Source organism: Crinia signifera, chromosome 3 (assembly GCF_055691185.1).
Source record: "Crinia signifera chromosome 3, ASM5569118v1, whole genome shotgun sequence".
Classification (NCBI taxonomy): Eukaryota; Metazoa; Chordata; class Amphibia; order Anura; family Myobatrachidae; genus Crinia; species Crinia signifera.
This window is the reverse complement of record NC_139219.1, coordinates 196,615,756-196,633,310: the sequence shown is the minus strand read 5'-3', so window position 1 is coordinate 196,633,310 and position 17,555 is coordinate 196,615,756. Positions and strand designations below refer to the sequence as shown.

Below are 17,555 nucleotides of genomic sequence, written 5' to 3'. Positions count from 1 at the left end.
TTGGTGGCAGATGCCCAGCCCACATTAAACGATGTCCATCCTAACTTGCCTACTTTCCAGATGATCCCTCTGGGAGGGAGTAGCCGAGTCACATAGCAGGAAAGCGTGGTAGTTCAATAGGGAGGTGGTCTGGGGGCCTGGGAGTGCCGACTAATTTTCAGGAGCCTCCTGTCCATTACATAGAAACATAGAATTTGACGGCAGATAAGAACCACTTGTCCCATATAGTCTGCCCCTTTTTTAAACATGTTACCTCAAACCATATTTTATCTTATTTTTTTTGTAAGGATATCACTATGCTTATCCCAAGCATGTTTAAATTGTTCTACTGTATTTGCGTCTACCACCTCTGATGGTAGGCTATTCCACTTATCTACTACTCTTTCTGTGAAGTAATTCTTCCTCAAATTACCCGGAATCTTCCTCCCTCTAGTTTCAGTGCATGTCCTCTTGTTCTGTTGCTCCTCTTCCTGTGAAAAACGTTTCCCACCTGTACCTTGTTAAAACCCTTGATATATTTGAAATGTCCCCCCTTTCCCCTTCTCTGCTCCAAAGTATACATATTTAGATCTTTTAGTCAGGCTTATGGGCTTATATCATAGCCATGTCTTGGTGCAGACCCAAATGCAATTTCACAAACACATCTTTACTGTTCTTGGATTTCATTAGATCTTTCCTTCCCTATTACGCTACTCTACATGTATGCATATGCTTTTTTGGATGCAAGCACATGCGTGAGATTTTATGCAAAAAAATGGACATAGGTTAATGTACATATCAGGCCCAATGCCTCTTATACCCCTTTCACACCAAAATCCCAGGTCTGACACGGAATTCACACTTTCAACTCAGGTCAGATCTGGGACGTGTCTGACCCGGGCCATGGGTGCCCTGTAAATTGTTCTGCCAACCCCTGGAGATCACATTATCTCCAAGTGGTGGGGATCTGTCTCTCTCTGTGGTAAACTGGACCTGGGTATCCGATTCACTCTATCCATTAACCCGGGACCTTCCTAGGTCCAACCCAGCTCTGAACCTGGGTTACTTTCTCACCTAACTGTGACTTGGATTAACATGGCAGTATCTCTGATTAATGCAGTCAGGGCCGGTACTAGGGTGTTCGGCGCCCCCCCTGAAAACTAAAAATTTGCACTCTCAATGCCTGCTGAAGGCGCATGATGAAAAAACACATAATGGGCTTAGTAGCAGCGATACCATATGTAGATATGTAGACATTTTGGTGCCCTGTGTTAGAAAACAAATTGGCGCCCCCCCCGCCCCCCCTCCACACACACACACACACACACACAGACACCAAAATCAGTGATAGTGCGCGCCGTAGGCAAAATTTACACCGTAAATCCTATTGCACATGATTGCCACACACCGTAGTACCCATAACACATTGTCACACACCATAATTCCTATTATATGTTATAACCCACTGTAATGCCTACTACACATTATGCCACAACCGTAATGCCTATTACATATTATAGCATACACCGTAATGCCGGTTATATATTATGCACATAAGAGGCGCTTACCTACATGCTCATTGCCAGGAGTTACATGCTCCTTACTAGGGGTTTCATGCTTATTGCCATGGAGTTACCATTAAATGCTTATATGGTAAAGGTAGATAGCAGTTTTGGCAGTACTGGGGCAAGGAGGGGGTTAGGGTCAGGCAATATATATTATATATATATATAAAAATGATGTCTTACATTTAATTTGTGTGGTTTTAGATAAGCATATTTAATTGCTTTTAAAATAAGCAGTTTATCTATTATAACTCTGCTTTCCCTGCTGGTCTAGGGTGAAAGCACCCAGCAAGTGTTTATTACCAGACAACCTACCCCTCCCCCCTTTCCCAGCAGTTTTATGGTTGGTGGCGGCTAGCCCAGTACACCTACCCCAGGCAGTGAAGAGAAAGCAGGGCTGGTCCATGCTGTAGCTGCAGCTCCAGGCGTGTCCTGCGCATGTCACACAGGCAGCGCACAGCACAGCAACATTGCAGCTGCCCCAGCGGTGTCCGTGCTACTGCTGAAAATACTGGTAACTGGGACACTCCCGGTGGGGAAGACCCGACAGAGCCAATGCGGTAGTCAGCTCTGCGTTGTTGCTGTGCTTCTGGCACCGCTATCTGTATGACAGGTACTGTACAGGAGGCACTGTATCCCGGCAGAAGCAGAGTGGTAGTGCAGGGAGAGGCTGAGCGCCTGTTCAGTCCGGCACCTCCCTGCACCGCAGGAGCCACTGAGTGGGTAGCGCCGGCCCTAATTGCAGTGGTGTGAAATGGGTATATCATAAGAATGACCTCATATAGTAGTGATGCGTGATTTGTACCCCCTTTCCTTGTGATCATGGTGCACTGGACTCCAAAGATGGGCTATAGGATCACATTGTGACAACATAATTCATGTTAACAAATCTGCAGAGAGTAACACCTGGCTAGGCCTACTTTGTCAACATTTTAAGTACATCAGGATGCATCCCAGGTGTTTTCAATCAATTTTGTAACTGTGACATATTTTTTATATTTTGTTTCCATTTTATTTTAGATCTCTGTAACTGCCGTTTACGTTTCTGTTGCAGAATATGGTATGTGTCTGACAAGTAGTTTATACAATTTAGTAACATTTTTGTGCTAGATAGAATTATACAAGCCAATTCAGTGCAACATTTATTGGATTTCATTTACAGATGTAAAAGTTAAATTTCTGCTTTAATAACAGCTATACCAAAGTTTGATGTCACACTGGATGTTCCAGCTTTCTACATCAGTACAAAGATGCTCAATCTTACCGGTGCTGTCACAGCAAAGTAAGTCACATACTAAGTTCATCACTGAGATACGCACCTACCTAGCTACCTACACATTGCCGGCACAATTCTAGCATATTGGCATTAGCTGTAAGTAGGTCATTGTCACTTTGAAACCGACAAATTGCCAAATGCACTGCTTCAAAAGTGATAAAATGGAGAGTGATAATCAGCCAGCCAATCAGCTCCTGCCTGACATTTTTCAAACACAGTCTGTGATATGGCAGTTAGCAGCTGATTGGAGGAGATATTGATCCTAGGGTGTACATTTGCAGAAGTACTTTTCACATTTCAGCTACTATTATTTAGAAGGTGCTTGATACACATTAAGCACAATCTAATTGGTTGCATGTTCACTTTTGTAAACCCACACTTTAGTAAATATGCTCCTAAAAGTGTTAGGATTTGTTAATAATTTACTAAATTAAGATTAGAATAAACAAAAGGCTAACACATTAGTTTCTATGAACAATTTACAGAATAACCCCCCCCCTTGGCTAAGTTACAGTAGTCGGTGTAGCACAGCTACAGTATTTATAACACTGCTGAGCTCTGTGACTTCTAGATCTTTCCAGGGGAATGCTAAACATGTACTCTAATGCTTTTTACACTTAATGTACTTACCTACTTATAAATAAACGTACTACTACTTACCTATAATAAGTAATAAGGCATATTGCTTTCCTTTATTTGTCTAGTGTTAATAAGGTAGTGAAAGCAAGTCTTTGGTTGTTTGCCATGATTTTCTGTATATTTTACATATAATGAAATATAAATGTAATATTGTTTTTGCAGTGTATATGGTTATGGTAAAATACATTTGTTTGGTTTAAGTAACTTAATTTTGTTCCTTAGATATAGCTATGGCAAGCCTTTAAATGGCAGTGTGACAGTATGCTTGAAACCAATGTATGCTGAAGTTTACGGTGAAGTTATGAAAACGTATGAGGTTAGTATACTCTCTTTATGTGTAAGCGATAAGGTCGACAAGGAAAGCTTACATACAGTAGCCCTCATATCTGAGCAAATAAACCTAAAATGATGTCTGATACACATTGCCTAGGTGGACAGCGGGGTTGCCACCTCATGCATCATCGATTCCTAGAGATCCAACCCCCCCCCCCTCCCCCCCGATGACAAGCAATGTTCATGTATATATATATTATATAAAATAATTATACAGGTTGAGTATCCCTTATCCAAATATACCTTATCCAAATGATCCCTTATCCATACTTTCCAGAATGTAATTTTTTTTTCTTCTAAAAGCACTACTGGGACATCTGTAACTGGCACTACTGGGGACATGATATGTAACTGGCACTGTTGGGGACATCTGTAACTGGCACTACTGGGACATCTGTCACTGAGGACGTGATATGTATCTGGCACTACTGGGACATCTAACTGGCACTACTGGGGACATGATATGTAACTGGCACTACTGGAACATCTGTAACTGGCACTACTAAGGACATGATATGTAACTGGCACTACTGGGACATCTAATTGGCACTACTGAGGACATGATATGTAAATGCCGCTAGTGGGGACATGATATTTAATTGGCACTACTGGGGGCATGATCTGTAACTGGCACTACTGGGGACATGGTATATAACTGGCAATAGTGGGGACATGATATGTAACTGGCACTACTTTGGACATGATATGTAACTGGCACTAGTGGGGTAATGATATTTTACTGGCACTACTGGAACATCTAACTGGCACTACCGAGGACATGATATGTAACTGCCACTAGTGGGGACATGATATGTAACTGGCACTACTGGTGACATTATATGTAACTGGCACTACTTAGGACATTATATATAACTGACAATATTGGGGACATGATATGTAACCAGGGCCGCCAAGAGAAATCCTGGGCCGTGGTACAACAACTTCCTGGGGCCCCCATGGACGAAGCTCCCCACACACTCTGTTGACCCTTGTAAGTTTCACTGACCTACTGTAAATGCTCATTGCTATGGGCTGCATGCTTGATGCCAGGGGTTAACATTCTCTACCAGGGTTAACATGCTCTTTGCCATGGGATTAACCTGCTCTGCCAGGGGTTACATGCTCTGCCCGGAGTTACATGCTCTGCCAGGGGTTAACATTCTCTGCCAGGGGTTAACATACTCTTTGCCATGGGATTAACCTGCTCTACCAGGAGTTACATGCTCTGCCAGGGGTTAACATTTTCTGCCAGGGGTTAATATGCTCTTTGCCATGGGATTAACCTGCTCTACCATGGGTTACATGCTCTGCCAGGAGTTACATGCTCTGCCAGGGGTTAACATTTTCTGCCATGGGTAAACATGCTCTTTTTTTTATTTTAAAGATTTTTATTTTTCCAAAATTACAAAAAACATACAATATGAACTAGATAGTTTACAGATACCTTACATTGACCATGCAACTTACAATGTTATTCCAATTCCGACAATAGTTCGTGACGACTTAACATCAACCCGGATTTTAGTAGACCCACCGTTAATAAAAAAAAAAAAAAAAAAAAAAAAAGGGACAGAAGGGGGACCCCAATCCCAAACCAATAGTGTGCAAGTTTACTAAATCTCATTGTATCTAAGATCCGTAATGGAATATTACCAGTGCATAATTAATTGATGATTGACCAGTGAAAGAAGAAGAAAAAAAAAAAAAAAAAGGGGGACAACACTAGTTGGTGTTAGAATTGACTAAATCCCATTTGTCTAAGATATTCAGTGCACTTTATCACAATATACAATCAAGTTTCTTTAGTGTCCTGAGCAACTGGTGCAGGTGCGTAATTCATTGGTGTATATACTAAGTATCAATTAATCTAATCAAACATCCGTGTAATCTTACTTAAAAATACAATCCGGTGATTATCGTAAGTAACCAATAAAATAAGTCTAAAAGCATAGCAGTGTTTGGGAGTCATAATTTCAAGCTTTAGGTCGGTTGTCGTCATTATTGAGCATGGTCTTATAAGTCACACAATATTAACAGTGTATCCATAGAACACATACCCTAACCCCCCCTAGGAACAAGCTTACTCCCCTCCCCCCCTGGTTTGCCTCTGGTGATAACTAGTTGAACTGTGCCTAATAACGTCTCCGCTGTCTGCTCTGTGTGACTATATTATTCCAACAGGACCACAATACCTCACCCTTCTTCTGTGCCCCTCTGGCTATATATATATACCGCTCATGATCCATCGTATTACCTGCTAATGCAAGCCATTCTTCATACGTTGGACCCTCCGCTGCCAACCATTTTCTGGCAATACATACTTTCGCGATAGTGCAGAGGTTCAATATCATGTTCCATGTGTTTCTAGGTATTAACTCCCTGCCCTTTACATTCAAAATACATAATTTCGGGGTACATGCTCTCCTAGGGATCCCAGCTTGCACAAGGAAGCCTATAATCCGATCCCAGAAGACCTCAATCACTGGGCAGCTCCAAATTAGATGCAAAAAAGACCCTTCCGCCCTTTTGCATTTAGGGCATACTATCTCCGTTCTACCACCGAATTTTGCTAATTGTTCAGGGGTAATATATGACCTATGTATAATGAATAATTGAATTTGCTGAAACTTTATTTGAGCTGTAGACCTGGAGATACCTGCTAACGCTTCTCGCCACTCTTCGTCGCTTATGTTACCAATGTCCGTAACCCACTTATTCTTTAAAAGAGCGAGATTATCTTCTCCTGATTTCCCCAGGAGGGCTTTGTACATTTGAGAGGTTAAATGATTTAATTTGACCTTTCCCAAAAGACCTTTTACTTTAGATTCTTCTATAGCAGGGCCTCCAACCCCAAATTGAGCCCCAAGTGCATGTTTTAACTGAAAGTGCCGGAAGCGGTAAGAGGCATCAAGATTAAATTCTTCTTTTAGCTCACGGAACGAACGGTATTCCCCCTGGGCATAAATCTGCCCGATCTCCGTTAGGCCTTTAGATCCCCAGACCTTCCCCATTTGAAGATCCTCAAGCTCCGGGAACAATTTAGAACTCAAGAGGGGAGATTCAGGGTCCAACCCTTTACTACCCAGGAGATTATTAACTATTGTCCATATTTTAATGATTTGTTTAAGAATTGGGGGCCATGATTTTTTAATACCACCAGTTAGCAGAAGGTGTAGAGGCGAGTATCCGGGGGCTATTACCCTTATCATATTGTTAATTATGTCGGGTTCTTGTCCTGTGCCTATACATGTTTTTATAATTGACAATTGTGAGGCCAGGTAGTACAGCCAGAAATCAGGTAGCCCCAATCCGCCCTGGGGCTTAGACCTTGACAGCGTTTTTAACCTAACCCGGGCTCTTTTTTTATTCCAAACAAGTGAGGAAATGATTCCCTCAAGGGTACGGAACCATTTCCGGGGAAGGTATTTCGGAGTATGTTGTATAATATATAAGATTTTTGGCTGTATGACCATTTTAATCAAATTTACTCTTCCTGTCATTGAGAGAGGGAGCTTAGACCAAGATGTTATTTTTAGTTTGATATCTTTTACTAAAGGGGTCAAATTTAACCTTTCAAAATCCTCTATATCGTTGGAAATCCATACTCCCAGATATAAAAATCTATCTACCCTTTGCAATGGAATACCTGGGGCGGAGAGTGTAAGAGGGGGATTCCCCAATCCAAGTGCACATGATTTACCCCAATTAATTCTAAGACCAGACATGGTACCGAAATATTCAATCATGTCCAAAAGAATTGGCATTGATTGGGCATAATTGTGAAGGAAGAGTAAAATGTCATCCGCGTAAAGAGCTATACGATCCTCCCTTTCCCCCATAGAGAGACCCCGAATGCTATTGCTAAATCTAATTGCACTGGCCAATGGTTCTAATACTATGGCAAAAAGTGCCGGCGACCTTGACGGGTGCCCCTTCCTATGGGGAAAGAGGATGAAATATGACCGTTAACCATAACTCGTGCTGTAGGATGTAGATATAGGAGTTTGATCCACCTCACAAAACCCGACCCTACCCCCATCCACTCGAGCACCTTCCACAGGTAGTCCCACTCCACTGTATCGAACGCCTTAGCGGCGTCTAATGATACTACCGCGGCGTTACTTGTCCCAGCTTGCAGGGTTTGAATATGAGCATATAGCCTTCTCAGATTAGATGAAGAAGACCTGCCAGGTATAAAACCAGTCTGATCACTGTGGATCAAGTCGCCAAGGACCTTATTTAGTCGAGTGGATAGGAGTTTGGCGAGGATTTTAGTATCACAGGGGAGAAGTGAGATGGGTCTGTAGGACTCCCTAGCACACGGGTCTTTATCTTTTTTCAGTAGCGTTATTATCAAGGCCTCTGACATAGAGGGGGCTAAACATCCTCTCTCATACATATCATTGAAAAGGGTAAGTAATTTGGAAGCAAAGAATTGAGGAAAAAGCTTGTATAAGTCCTGGGGAAGGCCGTCCGTCCCTGGAGCTTTCCCACTGGGGCTAGCCTTAATCGCCTCAATAATCTCTTGAACAGTTAAGGGGGCGTCCAACATGACCATGTCCTCCTGAGAGATTTTTTGGAAGGGGATGTGGGACAGGTAGGTTTCTATAACTCCTGCAGTACACTTAATTGTAGATGTATAGGTTTTTTTTATAAAATTGTGCAAAACTCTGTACTATATCAGGGGTAGTGGTATAACCCTCTCCCTTATCCCCGATTATTTTTGACACTATAGCAGAGGGTCTATCAGCCTTTACTAAGGCAGCAAGGAAGCTCCCGGGTCTATCCCCTTGTGCATATATTTTATGGTGTTTAAATACCTCACGTCTCTTAGCTATCTCATTTACTTTATTCAACCAGGCTTCCTGGGCTCCCAACCAGGCTTGTTTACTTTGCTCTGTTTTTTCTTTTATATGCTTTTGTTCTGCACTAATACACTTATCCTCTAATAGTGATTCTTCCTGCCTACAATTTGCCTTAAACTTAGCAATCTCTTTAATTATTGAGCCCCGAACGTTCGCCTTAAAGGCGTCCCAGACTATTTCGGGAGCTGCCGTACCTTGATTAAGAGACCAGAACCCCTCCCACTGCTCCTCCAGCCCCGAGCCCGGGACTATTTTGGCTAACCATTGTGGATTAAGTCTCCAATACACTAACCCTCTCTCCTCTCCGGGAGTGACTGTCACCTCCAGAGGGGAGTGATCCGATATGCCCCTAGCCCTGTGTCTCACCCCTGAGACTCTAAGACAGAGAGATTCAGTACCCAAGGCCATGTCAATTCTAGAAAAAGTTTCGTGTGTCCCAGAGAAGCAAGAAAATTCCCGGATTCCAGGGTTCCATACTCTCCATATATCCTTTAGCCCCATATCTTTAATAATAGAAGAGAATGGGGTATCTTTACTAACAGTGCTACTCTTTGACGAATGCCATCTATCCCAGTGTGGGTCCTGGACGTTATTAAAATCGCCGAGTACCAACGCTGGTGTATTAGGAGCAGAAGCCATAAACTCTGCGACTTTTTTCAGCACCCCATAGCTAAAGGGGGGAGGTATGTATACAGACATTAACAAAAACTCAAACATCTCAAGTTTACATTTCATAAAAATAAATCTACCATTGGGGTCCGTGTGTATAACTTCAGGTTTAAAAGGAATACCTTTTCTCACAAGTATAGAGACCCCTCTGGAGTTTGCGGTGTACGTCGAGTGGTAAGCCCACCCAACCCATGGTCTTTTAAGTGACAACACCCTACCACCTTCAAGGTGGGTCTCTTGAAGACAGGCAATATCAACGGCGTTTTTACGTAACTCATTCATAACTAATGCTCTTTTAAACTTATTGTTAAGACCCCTGGTATTCCATGATGTAATATTGTATTTAATAAGGCCCATATATAGCTCTTAATAACAACATATTAGAAACAGAGAAGGGCAGAGAGTTAACTGAGCACAAGGCAAACCAAGGAGCGAAGCTTGTTCCTAGTACCCCCTTTCCCCCCAACCACCCCCCACCCTGCATGCCACCCCCTCCCCCAGACATGCCTACCCCCCTATCCAGCCCCACCCATTCACCCCCGCTACCCCAAAAAACACCCTGTGAGGCAATATATGTCATGACCACACATTTGCGCTACTCTCCCGTCTGACAACTGACTTAATTCGAATAGTATTATGTCACCTTAGTCCTATCCTTAGGCCTTCTTTACATACCAATATTGCTTATAAGAAAAAGAACCATTAAACCTAGTAGTTAAGGCTTGGTTAGTTATTTAACCTTGTAAATCATTCAATAGCCAATGCCCGTTTACTAGGATAATTCCTATCTAACCAGTCCGCGGCCTGACTCTGGTTTGAAAAGAAAAAAAGATTTCCCTTCCGCTATGACCCTAAGTTTTGCAGGGAATAAAACAGCATAATCCAGGTTCAGCTCCCTCAAACGTTTTTTGACTACATTGTATTGAGCTCTGTCTCTTTGGACTCCTTGAGCATAGTCCGGGAACACTGATATTTTCTTCTGGTTCCACAGCAGTGGCCCTTTTTCTCGATTTAGCCGCAGAATACGGTCCCGGTCGGGGTAGTACAAGATTTTCGCGATCAGAGTTCTATCTGGTGCCCCTGGGGGCAGGGGTCTCATAGGCACCCGATGAGCTCTTTCAATTGCAAAGAACTTAGACAAAGATTTATCCCCAAGTACTTCCTTGAGCCAATTTTGCAGGAAGCCCTCTGGATCGGACCCCTCAGCCTTCTCGGGGAACCCCAAGAACCTCAAATTCTTGCGCCTTAGGCGACCTTCCATGTCGGTAATTTTTGTATCCATTTTATCGACTTGTTTTTTCAAAAGATCTATTGTTTGCACCAAGGGGGTGATGATTTCTTCGAGGTTAGTTGTGCGTTTCTCTATTTCAGTGGTGCGTTCTCTAATATGTTGAACCGCTGTGTTTATAACTCCCAGATCTTCTTGTAAACTCTCAATCTTGAGAGTTAACCGTCCCTCGCTTGCAGACAGAGCATCCAGGACTTTTTGAATATTAGGAGGTTCACTTTGTGTGTTTATCCCTTCAGGAGGTGTGGCAGGGGGGTTGCTGTCTGCTCTAGACGAAGTGTTGGGTGAACCTGGGGTTCTGGTGAACTTAGCCAATTTATTGGCTGCGGTATTCTACGTTTTCCCCATTCTGAAACCGGATTAGAGCTCAGGCTATGGTACCGGGAGGGCTATTTGAAGTAACAAAGGCGTGCACAGAGTTCTATGATTAATCGCAAGATAGTTTTGAGACCTTGAATCTCCAGAGAAACGAGTGTGGGTGAGATAAGGCTCTGATTTTTTGAAACACCCTTCCTTGCAGTCCAATCACTCAGCCAAGTTTCTGGGTAACAACGCTTTAGGGATAGCCCAACCAAATCAGTGTTACAACTAGCAGAATCGGCCACAGCACAGTGCAATACCGACCCCTTCCAAGGGTCAGCCCATACGTTCACAGCGTCGAATATGCAAGGTAGGTTATACTACCTCTAATCTGTTTGTGCCAAGGGGATTAAACACTGGCTTTGATGTTAAAATACCCAGGTATGACCGCAACAAATATGAATGCTGGTATATTGCTCAGGTCTGACCGATGTGGCCCAGCTGCACGCTCTGCCACCGCGTGCACCGGGGAGCAGTGGGACCTTGATAGCAAATGACAAACCGCGCAGTCAGTCCAAACGCTCAACCAGGTTTCCTAGATGATAACACCTCAAAAATGGCCCAACTCAATCGATAATGTCACCAGTAGCGTCCGACCGCAGCACAATGCAACACAATCCCCTGCCAAGGGTCAATTTATGCATGCACCAGCATCAAATGAATAAAGTACCTTTGGTTCAATGTACGATTAGCTCTTCTGCTGTGTCCTGGGTTCTTGGTGTGACAGCCATAGGGGTCCCTGGAGCAGGCCGCTGCTATGTCCCACCTCCAGTCCGCGCTCTGCCACCGCGAGTCAGGGGGATTAAACACTGGCTTTGGCTCTGAAGTGCCCAGGCTCAGCCGCCACGGGGAAAGATGTTAAGACGTTGCTCAGGTCCAACCGCTACAACCCGGCTGCACGCTCTGCCACCGCGTGCACCGGGGAGCAGTGGAAACCTGATGGTATGAGCAACCGCGCAGTCAGCCGTACGCTGACACGCGCCTCGTGGCGATCACCACGACTGTAGCCTGGCGCCCTCCTCTTGCGTCTCTGCGCACGTCACTGGGTCCCGCCGCGGGAATGGAGCCTGTCCCCGCTACGAATCCCCCGCCAGCCGGAGTCCCGGGCCACACAAGAGCTCCCTCAGGCGGTCCAGACACCGGGAAGGCTTTGGATGGAGCTCACAAGCCGGGTAGGGAAGGGAATTAGCTCAGGCAGGTAACAGCATCGTAGGCAATCACAGCGTCAGGCGGGAGAGAGCACGGGAGCGTCCTACTCCCTACATCCTGTGGTCACGCCCCCCACAATCTACTTCTTAACTATCGGGTAAACATGCTCTTTGCCATGGGATTAACCTGCTCTGCCAGGGGTTACATGCTCTGTCAGGGGTTAAATGCTCTGCATGGGGTTACATGCTCTGCCAGGGGTTAACATGCTCTTCCAGGATTAAACTCCCAAATCACATGGCGGGCTCTCAGCAGGCCCTGCCTCTGTAGCTTTGCAGTGGCAGAGTGATTGAAATCACTGTCAGTCACACTGCTATAGAATGAGATTACCTCCCCCCTCGCACCCGGTAACCTTCCCCCTTGCAGCAGCAGGCCGGGCAGCGGCAGTGCTTCAATCGGAGACTATACAGGCTTTTCCAGTCACGCTGATTCCGGAGAATCCCGGAATCCGGGTGACTGGAAAAGCCTCCTGGAGGGTTGCCACCAAAAGGTTGACATGAAAAATGTCTACATTGACACAAGCAATAAGTCGACATGAGTTTTTCACAATTGGTTTTCATTTTTATTGGACGGTACTTGTGTAGTTTCACAACAGCCGATCCGATGCGATTTTTTACCTGTTGTTAACCTTCAGCTGTTGACCTAATGACTGAATACCTTGTCTGTGAGTTATACCATACCCCCTTACAGCAAGGCAATACAACCTGCCAGCTTTTGTGGCAATACACATCCAGGCAAAAATGTTCAGGACAGGGGGGCAGTTTCTCACTGGGCAGGTCCCATGCTCTGCTCCGCAAGGCTACAGTACGTGTCCAAGACACTCCTCGTAGACAGGGCTGGCAACAGAAATCTTGGGGCCCTGTACAATGATATTTCTGGGGCCCCCACCTAATCCCAAATCCACACAACGCTCTTCTGCATGAGCCTTTACCTTTCGCGGCTCCAGATCATGCTTTCAGGTGTGGGCTTTTCTCGTTCTCAGTCCTGCTGGCTTGGCTCCTGCTTCCTGCTGGCTCCTGGCTCCCGCTTCCTGCTGGCTCTGGCTGCTGCTGGCCTGTCACTTTCACAGAGTGCGGAACAGACGACCCGCGCAGTAAAAGTACAGGAGCCAGAGACTGAGGCCACAGCACCAGCGGTGGGTGAGGCTGTGCGCCTGCGGCATCAGGCCGTGCGCACACACAGAGTAGATGGCTGTGAGCGCCAAGTGGCAGGGCACACAGTCAGACTCAGCCAAAAACAGATGGTGCACAGTAGACCGCTGGCCTGCAAGGGTCACTGACAGGCCAACTAGGACAGGCAGTGGCCGTGCCCAGGCATGGAAGCTCTGGGGCCCTTCATATCTCTGGGGCCTGTCACACTTGTCCCCCTTGACCCCCCCTGTCGCCTGCCCTGCTAGTAGATGGAACTGTACCATGCATTTGCAGTAATCACCCAGAGACACCAGTATCTGCCCATGTGCGGGCACAAGACAGTACATTACTTCTTCTTTTTTGTGTCCTGAAAATGCACAGGGCTCATGTGCATTGCAAGTTGTGTGCCTCAATGTTTGCAGGAAATGTATATCGAACATTGCAGCATTGAGTTGTAAACTGTTACAATATAATACATTAGCCATGTTTATTACAGCCCAAAATTTGAGGAATGGATCACCTATAACTTGTAAGTTGCTTATTGTTATTTTTAGATATCAGGAACTGTGAACTTCAGTTTCACATATGAAGAGATATTAAATGTGTTTTCCTGGGGTGGTGTGAATGTAACAGCCTCAGTAACTGAAGAATTCACAGGTACAGTAAATCTATATTTTTTTACATCTTTCAATTCAAATGTTTATGCCTGGACGATCCCCCGTCTTTTATTTTTGAAACTCATTTTATTGCACTTTATGCACATTTGTAAATGTATCCCGACGTGGCTAATACAGCACTAAAAGAGCAAAAAATGAATTGCTCCATTGGGTGCCAAACAGTGGCAACCAATAGGAAAACAATGAAATTCCTCCATATTGCAGCCAACGTAAATAATAAAAGCTGTAAAAACGCAGACTTGTCATGCCTATTTTCATTGCGTGCACCTTGAGCTGCCATGTACATAGCATCGGTGTTGCTACTGACGCAGCCAGTCTGCATTACCATAGATGCACTCAAGGTCTTGATGTTCCTCATGTCCTGCATTATTTTGTCAGTACTGCATATGGATATGCAGTTGCTGGACACTTGGCTATGGATCTGGTGGGCATCTGTATCTTTTTCTGGTACTTGTTTCCTAACATGGCGCCAGCGATAAAAATAGTATCCATCGGGACCTAAAAAATCGCGCTGATCGCATCGCATGCAACCAAATCGCATGCGATGTGATCGACGGGATCGATGCGATTTTTACATTGGAACCAATGTAAAATGGTCCCTGAGACCCGATTCTACATTGGCCCCAATGTTAAATGCCCCCCAGACCCTGATGGCTCAAATGCCCCCCCCATTGCTAACGCCACCCCACGATTAACGCCAACCGGTACGCGTCCTCCGACCTTTTCATATCCCCACTATCCACGTCGGCGTGGAGTTGATTTTTATATAGTGTGGTGAGCGTAGAAAGCCACCAAGCCTGAAGCGTGGCGAGTGCAGCGAGCCCCACGAGGGGGCACGCATAACTTCACAGGTATTACGCGTCCACTTGCGGGGCTCGCTGCGCTCGCCAGCTTCGGGCTCGGTGGCTCGCTGCGCTCGCCTCGCTATATAAAAACAACTCCACGCCGACGTGGATAGTGGGGGTATGAAAAGGTCGGAGGACGCGTACCGCCGCCCCTCGCGGGTTTGCTGCGCTCGCCACGCTTCGGGTTGGCATTCATCGCGGGGTGGCGTTAACGATGGGGGGGGGGGCATTTTACATACAAATTACCCATCAGGGTGGTATACAATCAATAATCGGGTCCATTGGGCCATTTAACATTGTCTCCTATGTAAAATCGGGTCCCTTGCATCGGTCGCATTGTATGCCATTATAATGGCATACAATGGACCGATTTTACATAGGAATTTAACGTTGAATACAATGCATTCAATGTTAAATCGTCGGTCGCATCGCATACCTTAAGTTAAGGCATGCGATGGACGCGATTTTTTAATTGTCGGGGGAAAAGGCTAAAAATAGCCCTAAAATTGCGTCGGTCGCGTCCATCGCATACCTTAACTTAAGTTATGCGATGACCCACGCCGGGCGCCGTGCTAGGAAACAAGTACCCTTTTTCTAGACATCTATATCTTTGTCTGGGTGGCAGCATCACTTACGATGTTTAGCAAGTCTGTAGCATGAAAAATCCTTGCTGCGTAGGCATGTGCCATACAGACGAGAATTAGGCTCTGTCAATATGTCAATATGTTAGGGTGTCTATGAATTAACAAAACACCATGTGAACCCCCCCCACACACAGGAATGAGACGTAGCTGGTGCTCAGAGTTCTGTCCAAGCTGCAGGATGTAAGCAGATCATCTGTGAGCCCAGCACCTTGGCTGATGGGAGCGTGGACGTTTCCTGTCACCAGATGCATAGTGCTTTGTGAGGTTTTTTGTCCCGATGTGAAACTTGGATCTTCAATTGATTATATAATTTCCATGTCTAAAATGCAGGGTCTTAAGGTGCCCATCTACTAGGTATGGATCATTGGATAGACAGAAATTAGGTCTACAAGCATTAGGTTGACATGCATGAAGGTCGACGTGCACGAAGGTCGACATGCATGAAGGTCGACATGACTGAAGGTCGAAATGGGTTAGGTTGACAGGGTCATTATATCAACAAAAGCATTAGGTCGACATGGGGAAGGTCGACAGTCAAAAGGTCGATGTAGTGTTTTTCACTTTTTTTTATTTGATATGACATGGGACTGTGCATTGGATCTGAGGAGCTGTCCATTGTGATACATTTCATCAGGTTTGTGAGTCAGTTGTGTCGAAATCGGAGGAAAAGTACCCAAATCAGACTAGTGGACAGGGACCTTTAGAGGCATATTCAATGAGTGTCAAAACTGCCATCTAAAAGCAGGTTGATTGACGGAACAGCCACTAATCTACCTGCTTTTTACAGAAACACGGCCAAAACCGAAAGGTTATAACAAGATGCCTGATTGAAGAAGGGAGGACGGCACCGGGTGAGCAGCAGCAGCTTACACGGCGCCATCCTCCTGTCCGCCGCATGCCGCACCCTCACGCCGCCGCCCGCACCCTCCAGCACCCTCCCGCCGACTCCCGTACCTACGCGTTGCGAGAGTAGCTCACCCGGCTCCACCCAAGCTCCCTCTCAGGTTCCCGCTGCCTCACGCCATCTCCCACTGCCTCGCTCACCCGGTTCGAGCGCCGGCCGGGTGAGTGTCAATCAGCGGCCAAATCCGACATCCAGATCTGGCTGCTGGATTGAATAATGGATACCGGATCCATTCCGGCAAAAGAATGTTGGACTGGATCCGGCATCAATTGAATATATACCTTAGCCTCTGTTCCATTGCATGTACAGACACACCTTTCTATTTGGTTGTTGTTTATTATTAAGCCATAGACGTGTATTTGTTTATTGTATGTCCAAGAGTAGTGTCCAAGTTCATATAATAATACATGCAGTGCCCCAATTCACATTACATAAAAGCATGGTGCCTCCAGTTAACATCATATTAAACCATGTTGTAGCAACCCCAGATTACATTATGTCATTGTAATGCTTTCAATTTACATTATGCCATATTGTAGTGTCCCCAGTTCCCAAATGCATTGCTTTGTCCCTTCCCACCTTCTGGCAAAACATGTGCAATGCAGGTGTGGCAGATGTAACCTGTGCAGAGAGAGTTAAATTTGGGTGGGGTGTGCTGAAACTAAAATCTTAATTGCATTGTAAAAATAATACAGCCAGTACAGGGCCGTCGCCACCACTAGGCAGCTCTAGGCATTTGCCTAGGGCGCCGGCACCTGGAGGGCGGCAGTTCGCCCCTCACCCCCAGCGAACTGTGGAAAAAACTTGCGGCCCGGCGTCCCTGCAGTGCTGGGGCGGTCAGGGGTGTCCGTGCCGTAGGGCTACCTGCGGCGCCGTCATGTGTATAAAGCTGGCTGCGGCCGGCGGGGTCCCTGTAGTGAATAGAAAATAACTAGCGCTATGCGCGCGGCGGCGCCGGAAGCGCTAGTTATTTTCTATTCACTGCAGGGACCCCGCCGGCCGCAGCCAGCTTTATACACATGACGGCGCCGCAGGTACCCCTATGGCACGGACACCCCTGACCGCCCCAGCACTGCAGGGACGCAAGTTTTTTCCACAGGTACCACCCCCCTCCCCCCAGCACCGGGGCGCCCACACCCTGACTCGCCTGGGGCGCTCCGGTGCCTTGCACCGGC

At 45.8% G+C, this 17,555-nt stretch overlaps 1 protein-coding gene across 2 annotated transcripts in view; it reads left to right on the top strand.

The window, feature by feature from the left end:
• LOC146064101 (CD109 antigen-like) overlaps window positions 1-17,555 on the top strand; it is a 160,218-nt gene that overhangs the window by 72,195 nt on the left and 70,468 nt on the right. For both annotated transcript variants that reach the window (XM_083177200.1, XM_083177201.1), the window contains 4 exons: window positions 2,565-2,604; window positions 2,739-2,826; window positions 3,682-3,775; window positions 13,865-13,967. In XM_083177200.1, the coding sequence (XP_083033326.1) occupies window positions 2,565-2,604; window positions 2,739-2,826; window positions 3,682-3,775; window positions 13,865-13,967 (325 nt within the window). The remainder of the gene's footprint in view (window positions 1-2,564; window positions 2,605-2,738; window positions 2,827-3,681; window positions 3,776-13,864; window positions 13,968-17,555) is intronic.